This window comes from Myotis daubentonii, chromosome 12, assembly GCF_963259705.1.
Source record: "Myotis daubentonii chromosome 12, mMyoDau2.1, whole genome shotgun sequence".
NCBI lineage: Eukaryota > Metazoa > Chordata > Mammalia > Chiroptera > Vespertilionidae > Myotis > Myotis daubentonii.
The window spans coordinates 78,404,204-78,417,062 of record NC_081851.1 but is presented as its reverse complement, the minus strand read 5'-3'; the positions used below and the strand labels follow the sequence as shown (position 1 = coordinate 78,417,062).

The window sequence follows — 12,859 nt, the reverse complement described above, 5'->3', positions numbered from 1 at the left end:
TTCTATTGATTTTAAAGGGAGAGAAAAATATCGATCAGTTGCCTCCTGTATGCACCCTGACTGGGGATCAAACCCAAAACCTGGATATGTACTAGTCCTTGACTGGGGATCGAACTGGTGACTCAGTGCATGGGACCGTGCTCAGCCAACTGAGCCACACTGGCCAGGCGATTATGATTTTTAAGCTACAAAACATACACGTGTAATATCTGACTGATACAGCAAGCAGGGAGTGTCCTTTCCCGGCCCCTTCTCCAGGGCGGCTCCTTAGTCCAACTCACTGTCTTCCCACCGCTTCCTGCTACCGCCTGGCCGCTCCCCTGTGCAGGCTGAGCTCAGACCGTGGGCCCGGCCACCCTTGCGCTGCAGGCCGGTCTTGCCTTCCATGGGGAAGGCACATCGGTGGGCTCCATAGAGCAAGCCCAGCAGGGCTGTTTCTAAGATGCAGCCCCCCTGACCCTCAGGCTTCACTGACGAGGATGCAGACCAAGCTCCTGGGCTGGCGGGCCCTCCTGGGCTGCATTGCCGGTGGAGGCCCACGGGAGCGCGGAGTGCACCGATGCCCACGGGTGAGCGTGGAAAGCGGTCGGTTGGCAGTGCAGGTCCTCAGCAGCCGCGTCTGGAAGCTCCCAGGTGCCTCCGGTTGAAGCCCGGGAGCTACCAGCCTCCAGACTGGGGCGCGCTGTCACCCCACCTGCCCTCCAGCTCCAGCCGGTCTCCTGCCGGGCGCCCCGTCAAGGCCACGCCCGCTCCCCAGCCCCGGCCTCCACCGACCGGCGTCTCCGGACAGCCTGCTCCTCGTGGCCTCGGCTTCACCGCGTGGTTGAGGGGCAAGCGCTCCTCTGAGGCCCTCAGACAAGGCCCCGCCCCGGGGCTCTCCCTGGCCCCCTCGGTCTGACCACACCCCCACCCCATATCTTACCACGGGCGACTCCAACAAGACTCCCTGCCTTCGGAGTTCTGCAGCCCCCCCGCTCCTCGGCACCCCGCTCTGCTGTGTGTTCCGAGTTGAGCCCAGTCCTCCGAGTCCGCTGCCCCACCGGCCAGCAGGGTCCTGAGTAGGTCACCTGGTTAATCCTCACCGGGATGTGTTGATTCTGAGAGTGTGTGGGGGGGGGGGGACAGACATGGGTGACACATGATGAGCTGCCTCCCGACGTCACGGGGTCACGCCTGCAGCCGGGAGCGGGCTCTTGACCAGACCAAACCCAGGATCCTTGAGTCCCTGGGCGCTAACCACTGAGCCCGCCGGGGCTGGAGGAGCGGCTTCCCAGCAGGTCAGCACCTCCGGGAAGCGGGCTGTGCCAGTGAGTCCTTGGTGACGCCGCCGGTGGCCCCGCAGCCCGGAACCAGTCGGGACAGGAGCTGACGGAAGGAAAACCCAGTTTCTTCAAGACCAGAGACCATCCCAGCCTCTCGGAGCAGCAGGGGGCGGGAGGCAGGGCGGGGCCGGGGGCCGGGGGGCCGGGGGCCGGGTGCGAGGCAGCGCGGCTGCTCCCAAAGCCCTCGCCCGCGGGTCGGCGGTCTGGTTCCGGTCGGTCCAGGTGGGTCCGAGTGAGCACACCTGCGGGAGCCAAAATGCCTGAAGGCCGGAGTACCCTCCTCTGAGGTCAGCAGGCAGCCGTGGGCAAACTACGGCCCGCGGGCCGGATCCGGCTGTTTGAAATGAATAAAACTAAAAAAAAAAAAAAAAAGACCCTACCCTTTTATGCAATGATGTTTACTTTGAATTTTTATTAGTTCACACACACACTCCATCCATGCTTTTGTTCCGGCCTCCGGTCCAGTTTAAGAACCCATTGTGGCCCTCGAGGCAAAAAGTTTGCCCACCCCTGGTAGCTCCTAGGGCCCTTCAACGCACAGACGGGCCACCATTTACAGAAATGACGCTAGGAGCGCGGCGGGCGGGCTCCCGGGAGTCCCTCCGGCAGCCGGCGGCCTCGCTCATCGCCGTTTGCTGCAACATCCCAACCGGCGTCGGACAGCGGCGCCACCCCCTCTGCTGTCGGAGTTGGCTTCCAGTTGGGGAGCTGACGGGGCCCCCGGCTAGAGGGCGGACAGGTGGCTCCCCGAGGGCAGCGGCGGCCGCACCGAACGGCTCAGGCAGAACTAACGACCGCGCGCCCCGCCCCCGCCGCGCGCCACGCCCCCTCCGGATATCCGCCCTAGCTCCGGCCGTCCCCCGCGCCCCGCCCGGATATCCGCCCTGCTCCGCCCCTAGCCCCGCCCCCGCTCGCCCCGCCCGGATATCCGCCCTGCGGGCACTGTCCGCTGCCAGGCATGTCGCTGTGCGAGGGCTTGGGCTGCGGGAGCTCTCTGCTCTGGCCTCGGGTGTTGCTCTTCGGAGACTCCATCACCCAGGTACCGCCGCCCGGCCCGGCCCGCCTGCAGGCTCCGGGCCGGCCCTCAGTGGGCGGTGTCTCGGCGACGTCCCCTCCGAGAGCCGCGGGCGTGGCCTCCTCAGCCCCCGCGTCCAGGTCCTGGCCCTGGGGACGCGGCGTGGCCCGCAGCCGGCGCGCTGGCTCCTCAGGTCGCAGGTGCCGGAGCCGAGGGCCCGCTCCCTGCTCTGTCCGGGGGTTTGGGGGGAGCGAGGCGCGTCGTCTCGGTATTTTCCTGGCGGCGGCGGTTCTTCCACCGCACGAGCTGGCGCGCTCCCGCCCCGTCGGCGCCCGGCGCCCGCGAGGCCCGGCGCAGCCCGTGTGGGGCGGGGAACGCGGAGCCGCCTCTCTGCGTCCGCGGGCGGAACAGGCTGAGCCCGAATGACTTGCCTCTGAGAGCAAAGCTCATCTGTTTTCACCCGCCATCACTTCAGCTCACGCTTCAGGGCGGAGCGCGCGTTACGAGTTCACTTCCCGGCTCGCAGACGGCCTCCCTGCGGTGTTCGGCGTCTGTGCCGGGCGGGGGACGCCGGGGCATCGGGGCAGGAGGGCTTCCGGGCCCGTGGGGATGCCTCCCCGACGTTCACCCCGAGTTCCGTAAGGAGTCGCCCTGGCTTCTTGCAACGGAGGGAAGGGAGGGCAGCGAGGCTTCACCGCCTAACTCAGCACACAGTGCAGGTACCGACTGGACCGAGCTCCTAAGCAGCTTTTCTAGATGGGTGACTGGTAGCAGGTTTCAGCGAAGCGTAGGGGCTGGCCCGTCCCGCTGAGGGGGCAGGGCGCTGCCGGGCGGGCTGCGGGGGTCCCTCCCTGACCCGGAGCAGAGCGGGGTGAGGGCCAGCCCGGCGGCCACCATGGCCTCGGACGGGACCAGGACTAATGGGCTGCTCTTTCTCCAGTTTTCTTTCCAACAGGGTGGATGGGGCGCGTCCCTGGCTGACAAGCTGGTCAGGTGAGCAGTTTTCATGTTTAGTTTATGGGTTTATTTTAGAAAGAAGCATCGGTTTGTTGTTCCACTTACTTACGCGGCCAGTGGCTGGTTCTGGTTTGCGCCTGCCGGGGTCCAACCCCAGCGGGTCCAGGGGTCCCCAAAGGTGTGGACGGAGTCGGCGAAGAAGGAAGGACACGGAGACAGCGTTCAGTTGATCAGCAGCCTAGCCAGGATCTCTAGCCAGGATCTCCAGCCAAGTTCTGGTCTGGATCTCCAGAGAGGTTCTGCCCAGGTTCTCCAGTCAGGTTCAGTCACCAGGTTCTAGTCAGGCTCTCCTGCCAATCTCTGCAGTCAGGTTCAGTCCAGGATCCCCTGCCATGCTCTCTTGCCAGGCTCTGCCTCCAGGCTCCGAGGCCAGTCCCGGTCCAGGATCCTCCGGCATGCTCTCTCCAGCGAAGTTCTTCTGTCTCTAGAGAACGTTCTGTGTAGGTTCTGTGCCTAGGCTCTGTCTCTCTTGGTCCTGTCTTCCAAGCCCTGTCTCTGAAGTTCTGTCTTATAAGTTCTGTGTCTTGCTGTCTTGTTACATCTGTATTTATACCAGTTGATTTTAATCCTGTCAATTTCTATTCCAAAGGTTAGGACATTTCTTATCTCCATTCCAGGAAGTAAAGATTATGTAGCTTAAGCATGATTGTTCATAGTTAAAGGGATTAGTTACCCGCCTGGCACTTAGTTGAGGGGTTTTATTCCCTCCCTAACTTCAGGGGAAAATCCCTACCTGGGGATTCAACCTTTCTCGGAGAGGTGACCTTGGTTAAAACACAGCGCCAAGAAGGTGAGCAAACATATTAAGAACCGTATGCCATATATGCCAGGTCCCTTGAAACAGCAAGGATGGACCGGCTCCCGGCATGCGCCCTGACCCGGGCAGAACCCACAGCCTGGGTGACTGGGCTGCACTCTGACCGCGGAGCTGCCGGGGCCGGCGCCTGGGGCTGATGGCGGGCACGGGTGCATCTCAGAAGAGAGAGGGACAGTGCCCTGTCCACCCTCCATCCTCGCTGGCCTGGCCTGGGAGGCGGGTCCTCGGGGTTCGGGGAAAGAAGTTGCCACCATGTGACCGCAGACCCTGTTGTGAAAAACACATGAAGGGTTAGGGTCCGAAAGAGCACAGCTGCTCCCCCCGTAGAGGCGACAGGTTCTTCCGGGCACCTGGTGGGCGTGACGTCAGTGATTAGTGAGCTCAGTTGCGAGAACGCAGAGTGGATTCTTAACACAAAGTTTCGATAGAGGGTTTTTTCCTCCAAAATTCTCTTTATATCAGAAATAGTGATGATGGTGGTATTTGAGGTGTATGCCGAGGAATTCATGAACAGGGAAACTGTCCCAATTCGAGAGGTGAAAGCAGCCGGGCTGGTGGTTCAGCGGGTGGAACCCGCTTCCGGTCAGGGCACAGGCCGGGGTTCAGGGCTTGACCCCCAGTAGGGGGCGTGCAGGAGGCAGCCTCTGGATGATGTTTCTCTCCCATCAATGTTTCTATCTATCCCTCTCCCTTCCTCTTTCTAAAAAAAAAAAAAAAATATTTAAAAATTGGTTAAGGAAAAGTACAAAAATTTTTAAAAGAGGTTAAAATAAATATTTAGAAATATTTTCCAGATTAAAAACAGTAGACACAAACCCGAGCCGGTTTGGCTCAGTGGATAGAGCGTTGGCCTGCGGACAGAAGGGTCCCAGGTTCGATTCCGGTCAAGGGCACATGCCTGGGTTGCGGGCTGGATCCAACGTGCAGGAGGCAGCCAATCAATGATTCCCTCTCATCGATGTTTCTACCTCTCTCTTCCTCTCTGAAATCAATAAAAATATATTTAAAAAATAAAATAAAAACAGTAGACACAAGTATCTGTGTTTGGGGTATCAGTAAACTGATCAGCAGGAATATTGCCTTTTCCTCCTTTAGAAGAAATATGCTTATATTACTTGATACTTGATAATCTTCTTCATCAATATAACACACCAAGAAAATATATTTTATTTCTGAATGTGAAATGTTTTACAAAGTCTTCACTTTCTCCTCTATATTTATCCCCTAAACTAGAAAATGAAAAATTGACCCTGCGTTTTCTAGTCCTAAATGCTTGCTTTATTTAAGTGGACTTAATCTAAAAACATGAAGGTACCCTTTCATCCCTCTGTTTTCTCCTGTAAAATCTGGGGCTGGGGCGGGGGGGGGGGGGGGGGTTTGGGGTGAAACAGCTGCCTCCTGCTGAAGCCGCCAGCCTGCAATCCCCCTACAACACGGAGGGGTTTATGCTCCCACCCATGTCCAGCTGAGAACACTATAAGCAGCGAGGCCACACAGCAGAGACGGGCAGGGGCGGGGCTGCAGGGCCGATGCCCGGAGCCGGGGGAGGTAAGGGGCGCCTGCTCAGGTGCTGGGCGGAGGCAGCTCACCTGAGCTCGCTGAGCCAGGGCCGCCTGGAGCAGAGCAGGTGCGTTTCCCTCGCTGAGCCGGCAGCCCTTGACTTGCTCCGTTAACCTTTTCTAAACAAATAGAAGATGAGAAACTAATTATTCAAATGGCCTGAGAAGCTCCAGGAACTGTAAATGCAGTGGTTCTCCTTGGCTGCACATTAGGATCACCTGGGAATCTTTTCAAAATCCTGATTTCTGGGCCTCACCCTCCGGAAATTCTGTTTGTTATGGTGGGGCCACAACATTAGTAACAAAGAAACAATTTCCAGAGGATGAGGCCCAGAAATCAGGATTTTAAAAAGATTCCTAGGTGATTCTAATGTGCAGCCAAGGCTGGGAACCACTGTTTAAATGTTTCACCACATATGTTTTGTAGATAGTTAATTTTAGCACTAAAATCTCAATTGATAGTTTACAGGTGTGAGTGTTAGAAGACCACTTAATTAGAAGCTTGTTATTTTTCGGAATTCAGAGTAATTACAAGAAAAGACCAGCTTCTTAGAGACTTTCTACCTATGACACTTGCTCAGGTTAATACCTGTCTGCTGTCAACTCCGTTTTAAAAGCGCCCTGTGCCATGCATGAAACCAGCGGTCTGCAGACTAACTCAGCCCCTCGAGGCAATTACCCATCACTGGCACTGAGGGTGTGACCACTCACAGCCTCTGTGATGGCACGACGAAGGCCAGCGCTCTGTGCTGTTGCTCATGTCAGAGGACCGAGGGCAGGCCGAGCAGGCCCCGCCCACCAGGAGCGCTCACTCACCCGCCCTCACAGCCGGTTGGTTAGGGACTGAAACAGCCTTGTCTGAAATTCATCTTTAACGTTTTTTTCATTTTTCATTTCAGAAAATGTGATGTTCTGAACCGTGGATTTTCAGGCTATAACACCAGATGGGCCAAAATCATCCTCCCCAGGCTCCTCAGGAAAGGGAACGTTTTGGACAGCCCAGTCGCCGTTACAATTTTCTTTGGTGCCAATGACAGCGCGTTAAAAGGTAAAGGCGTTTTGGTATTTTCCCAGTTCATATTTCATGTTACAGCAACCTTACATGTGTGCTCTGGTTCCTGATCTCCTGAGAGGGGCCGTTTTGTCCAAAGTGTAACGAGTTTCCTGCGTACGTAGGTGTTTCTTCTGCCGTCAGTGTCGGTGACTTTCACCCCGACCTGTTTTCAGACCCGTGTCGTCTAGCCTCGTGCTGCTGGACTCAGTGCCTGGTTCTTTTCTCTTAGTTGCCATCGCTGGCAGCAGGGGCCTCAGGTGGGCACCTGTGTCTTAGTGACGGAAAGAGGAGCTCAGGGCCGCCCAGACGCTGGCGTAGCCTGGAACCTGAGTGATGGCTCCGGGCGAGGAGAAACCCTGTGTGGCAGGTGGAGGGACGTAGGCCTGGACTTGGGGAAGCTGGGTGTCACCCCCAGAGGTTTTTCCAGGGCCCACTCCTCCCCCAGCAGTGGCCTGGCCTGCTGCTCGCAGACCCTTACGGGGGCCTCTGGGTGAGGCTGGAGATGGGGGAGGAGGGCTGTCAGGGGGTGGCTTCAGCGGCCTGGGAGGAAGGGTACATAAGTTACAGGTGGCAGTAGGGACCGCAGGCCAACTATCGGGAAAGGTGAAGTTCTGTCTTCACTTAACATCTACACCAGAAGAAAAACAAAACTCCAAAACCAGAAATTTTTTAAAATATATTTTATTGATTTTTTTTTTTTACTGAGAGGAAGAGAGAGGGATTGAGAGCTAGAAACATCAATGAGAAACATTGATCAGCTGCCTCCTGCACACCCTCCACTGGGGATGTGCCCGCAACCAAGGTACATGCCCTTGACCGGAATCGAACCTGGGACCCTTCAGTCCGCAGGCTCTATCCACTGAGCCAAACCGGTCATGGCCAAAACCAGAATTTTTAAAAAATGGTGAAGTTTATCAAACTTAGGGCAGGAATAAACATTAAGCATAAAAACAATGAAGGAAATTGCAAAGGAAGAAAATAAGTTTGTGAAATAAAATAGTTTATCAAACTATTTAAAAAGAATAAAATGACACAGTAAGGAAAATATTTGCAAAAATAGGCAGACAAAAGTTAATGTCCTTAATGAATAAGAAAAGCATTAACTCCAATAGAGAAATGGGCAATGCAGGAATAGATAATTCACAAAGGAGAAGTTTAATAGCCAATACATGTTTGAAATGTATGAAAACTTCAGTTATCCAAAAAATGCAAGTTACAAAGAATTTTGTGGGTTTATTTTATTTTGGTTTTTTTTTAAATTCTTTATTGTTTAAAGTATTACATGTCTCCTTTCCCCCCCATTGACCTCTCCCTGGCCGTCCCCACCTTCTAGCACATGCCCTCACCCCCCTACTGTCTGTGTCCAATGGTTGTGCTCATATGCATGCATACAAGTCCTTTGGTTGATCTCTTACCCCCTCATCTCCCTCCCCCACCTTCCTTCATAGGTTGGACAGTCTGTTCCATGCTTCTATGACTCTGGTTCTATTTTTATTCATCAGTTTATGTTGTTCATTATATTCCACACTAGAGGCCCAGTGCATGAAATTCGTGCACGGGAACGGGGGGTCCTTCAGCCCGGCCTGCATCCTCTCCAATCCGGGACCCCTCGGGGGATGTCTGACTGCCGGTTTCTGGCAGTCAGACATCCCTCTCACGATCCAGGACTGCTGGCTCCTAACTGCTCACCTGCCTGCCAGCCTGCCTGATCTCCCCTAACTGCCTCTGTCTGCTGGCATGATCGCCCCCTAACTGCCCCCCTGCCGGCCTGGTCACCCCTAACTGCCCTCCCCTGCTGGCCTGATCACCCCTAACCGTCTCTGCCTCAGCCCTTGCCACCATGGCTTTGTCCGGAAGGACGTCTGGAAGATGCCTGGTCTAATTAGCATATTATCCTTTTATTAGTATAGATGAGTGAGATCATGTGATATTTATCGTTCTCTGACTGGCTTATTTCACTTAGCATAATGCTCCATCCATGTTGTTGCAAATGGTAAGAATTCTTTCTTTTTTACCACAGCATAGTATTCCATTGTGTAGATGTACCAGTTTTTAATCCACTCATCTGCTGATGGGCACTTAGGCTGTTTCCAGATCTTAGCTATGATAAATTGTGCTGCTATGAACATAGGGGTGCATATATCCTTTCTGATTGGTGTTTCTGGTTTCTTGGGATATATTCCTAGAAGCGGGATCACTGGGTCAAATGGGAGTTCCATTTTTAGTTTTTTGAGGAAACGCCATACTGTCTTCCATAGTGGCTGCACCAGTCTGCATTCCCACCAGCAGTGCACGAGGGTTCCCTTTTCTCTGCATCCTCGCCAGCACTTGTCGTTTGTTGATTTGTTGATGGTAGCCATTCTGACAGGCACCATCTGGTACCGCATTGTCGTTTTGATTTGCATCTCTCGGATGGTTAGTGACTTTGACCATGTTTTCATATGTCTCTTGGCCTCTGTATGTCCTCTTTGGAGAAGTGTCTATTTAGGTCTAGAAATAATCCTTTGCAGCTGCATAGGGTTGGCTGGTCCTTCATGCAGGAGCCTTGCCTGAGTGCTGTACACACCTGGCGGGTTTGATTCTCACAGGCACCCTGTGAGGTAGACCCTGTTGTCCTCTTTTCACCAGTGAGGACACGGGTTCAGAAGGTGGAGCATTTGTGCAAGGGCACTGGCTGGTCAGGGACAAGGCCAGGAGAGGGGAGGGCAGCCTCCCCCCACACAGCCTCTTAGCCACAGGGCGCAGGGAGGAAGGGCACTTCCGAGGCGCAGCAGAGCCCGGGAGCCGCCTTTTGCACTGTGTGCTGGAGCCCTGCCCTCTTCGGCCGTGGTGCCCAACGACTCCCCAGTGACCTCGAGTGTGGGCGTTTGTGAACGGGCACTGACCTCAGCTGTCACTCACTCTGTCTGAACAGATGAGAACCCCAAGCAGCACATCCCCCTGGAGGAGTACGTGGCGAACCTGAGGAGCATGGTGCAGTACCTGAGGTCCGTGGACGTCCCCGAGGGCCGGATCGTGCTCATCACGCCGCCCCCGCTCTGCGAGGCCGCGTGGGAGAAGGAGTGCCTGGCACAAGGTGACCACACCTGGGTGGGCCTGGAGACCTAGAGGGGTGGGGCTCCCACCTGCAGCGCGGCTCTCTGGAGCCTGCACATCCGCATGGTCTGTGTGCAGTCAGGCGACAGGAGCACAGCTCGCGTGGCCACACCCGAGAACCTCTGGCTTAGGAGTTGGAATCTCACTTGTGCCGTGTTGGGCCGCTGGCCTGGCATTTGCTGCCTTGTCATTTCCCAACTCCCAAGGCGCCCGCAGCCATGAGCCCTGTGCCGACGGCTGAGCACATCCCAGAACAGACCGCGGTTCTGCCGTGGTGTGGTGCTGAGGCCAAGAGTCTCTGTGCCTTGGACACGGGGTCACATTGGGGTGTTTTCCTGACTTCCAGCAGGTAAGACAGTTGAGGTCCCTCCCAAATCTTGCCTTCTCTGCTTGAAAGTCTACAATGACTTCCCCCGTTTTGCAGTAGCTTCTTAGGACAGGTACAAATTCGGGTCTCAGCACAGCACTCCTCACAGCGTGCCGCCGACCAGCCTCCAGCCCTGCCGCCCTGCCCTTCCCTCCGCGGGGCCTCCCGTCAGGCCCTGGGGCCACGAGGCTCCTCCTCCTGCGCTGGGAGTCGCCTGGGAGGCCCGTCCTTGTCTTATTCTCGGCCCCTGGGCTGGTCCAAGTCTGGCCCCCAAGTCTGCGCCTGTTTATTGAACTGAGAAACCATCCAGGCCAGAACCTGCCCAGGCCCAGTGCTGGAGTTTATCAGCTGGCACCTTTTCTCCAAAGGTTGCAAGTTAAATCGCCTGAACGTGGTGGTTGGTGAATACGCCAGCGCCTGCTTACAGGTGGCCCGAGACTGTGGGACTGACGTGCTCGACCTGTGGACCCTGATGCAGAAGGACGGTCAGGTAGGTGGCTTGCTCAGTCCTTTTGGGGCGAGTAGGACCACACAGGCGTGACTCAGCTGTGCGTGGCTCTGAGGTGTCAGATTCAGCCAGAGCCCAGCCAGAGCTCTGAGTTGCTCTGAGCCCGTATGTCCTTCTAATTTCTTCCCGACTACGCCAGAGTCGGCTCCTGCTCGAACCCACTCGCGCCCTCACTGTGGGGTCCGAGCCCCCTGCCTGGGGCTGGACCTTCTTGAACACCGGGTTTTAGACGGAGAAGCCATGGGAAGTTACAGGTGTATAAGGAGGAGTCCTGATTGTAGGAGCCAGTGGCCATAAGTCATCAGACAAAACAGCTCTTCACAGCCAAGCCCATACAGGCAGCCGGCCCCGGCTGGTGAATCCATATCCTTCCCACAGGGTAGCGTTCACCTCTGCACCCACAGCTGTTGTCTGAGAGCCGCGCGCTGCCTAGACCGATAGCTTCACAGCACCAGTGCCTGAGCTCTCCCTTAGCGCCACAGCCTCAGCAGCTCTGCCCCCTGCCCAGCACCCTGGCTGGTCCCCGGCCTCACATAGGAACTGCCCCGAGCGTCTGAACTCCCTCTCGCAGCAGCAGCCTCACATCCTCGCCTCGGCAGCACACTCGCTGCTCAGTGACGTGTATCACACTTCTTAGACACAGGCCTCGTGCCAGTACTAACACCATATTTTGGGCCACAGAAGGGCACCTGCTATGGTATCTTAGCCTAGGCTCAGGGTGGCCTTGGCCGGCCCGGCATACTAACAAGGCCGCCCACACTCTGAGGGGCTGTCTGGTGACTTGAGTACGGTGGCCACAACAGGGAAGACAGTTGAGGCTCTGGGACAGCGTGCGGTCAGCAGGAGCCCCGGTCACGGTCAGGGTGAGCACAGAGGGAAACCAGCGAGCAGGAAACGGCTCCCATTTAAGAACGGCCAGGCCACGTCCTTCTCTGCATGGCCCGGAGGAGTTAGAACATGTCACCAGGCACACAGCGTATTTAAGTAGACTGTGCTATCAGCTACAATTTGTATTTTGAGATACGGAGTTCTAATAGTTTTGTTTTTAAGTCCAGAAAGCCCATTTATCAATATACAAGGTAAAAACCTGGTCCCCGGGCAGAATGGTACAGCCACTCCGGACGACAGTTTCCGTACAGTGAACCGTACTTACATGGGACCGCGCAGTCCTGCTCCTGGTGTTCACACAGCGGACACTTGATTCCCGGGAGACTGGCCCCGAGCAGCAGCAGCTTCTGGCTAGGAAAGCAGTGCTGCTGCAGAAGGCGCTCTTACAGTCCTTTAGATGAAATGCTGAGAGCCTAGAACTGAGACGGTCGTCCAGAGGCCACCTGATCTGGAACAGCAGAGACTAGAAAACGAAGGCTCAGCCCAGTGGAGACTGGGTCTAATGGTCAGTGCTGCCGAGAGCAGGGCGTGGGGGACTGACCCCGGTGTTCCAGCATCTCTGTTCTAGTTCTTTCCTCCCAGTAACTTGCCTGTCAACCTAACACTTAGACTGAGAGGCAAAAGTGCCCCTGGGCCTTCTCACCCCGTGCTCGTCAGTCAGCCTCTCTGAGCTGGTGGCCGGGAGGATGGCTCAGGTCTTCATGGTGTGAGGCTGTGGGAGCTCGATCTGTAATTGCCTATCATCTGCAAAGGGCCTGTGGTCCCTTGAGCCTGTGCACGGAGCCTGGCAGTGCCACTGCAGTCCCCGGAGAAACTAGCGCACACCTGTAACGGCCCCTCTCCCCTCACAGGACTTCTCACCCTACTTGTCAGATGGACTGCACTTATCACCAAAGGGAAACGAGTTCCTCTTCTCCCACCTCTGGCCTCTGATAGAGAAGAGAGTGTCTTCCCTGCCGCTGCTGCTCCCTTACTGGCGAGATGTGGCCGAAGCGAGACCAGAGCTCAGTCTTCTCGGAGACGGGGACCATTAGGCGCGGAGCACGAGGCTGGTAGGGACACGACGCCACCCTGTACCACGCCCTCTGGTCAGAGTTGTGTCTGCTCAGGCCTAAACCTTTGCTCATGACCCTGGACCGAAACCCTGACATTTGTACCAGGAAGAATAAACGCATTGTGCCTTCCCGGGAAGCGCTGCACTGAGTATGTTCTGATA

General features: G+C 56.1%; 1 protein-coding gene across 1 annotated transcript; it reads left to right on the top strand.

Annotated features, from left to right (window-relative positions):
- The first annotated feature begins 2,234 nt into the window (after positions 1 to 2,234).
- On the top strand, positions 2,235 to 12,839 carry IAH1 (isoamyl acetate hydrolyzing esterase 1 (putative)). The gene is made up of 6 exons (XM_059660585.1): positions 2,235 to 2,361; positions 3,278 to 3,330; positions 6,630 to 6,778; positions 9,699 to 9,860; positions 10,616 to 10,737; positions 12,495 to 12,839. Exons 1-6 carry the CDS (start codon positions 2,281 to 2,283, stop codon positions 12,675 to 12,677), a joined length of 750 nt encoding a protein of 249 aa, XP_059516568.1. The 5' UTR covers positions 2,235 to 2,280; the 3' UTR covers positions 12,678 to 12,839.
- The last annotated feature ends 20 nt before the right edge of the window (positions 12,840 to 12,859 follow it).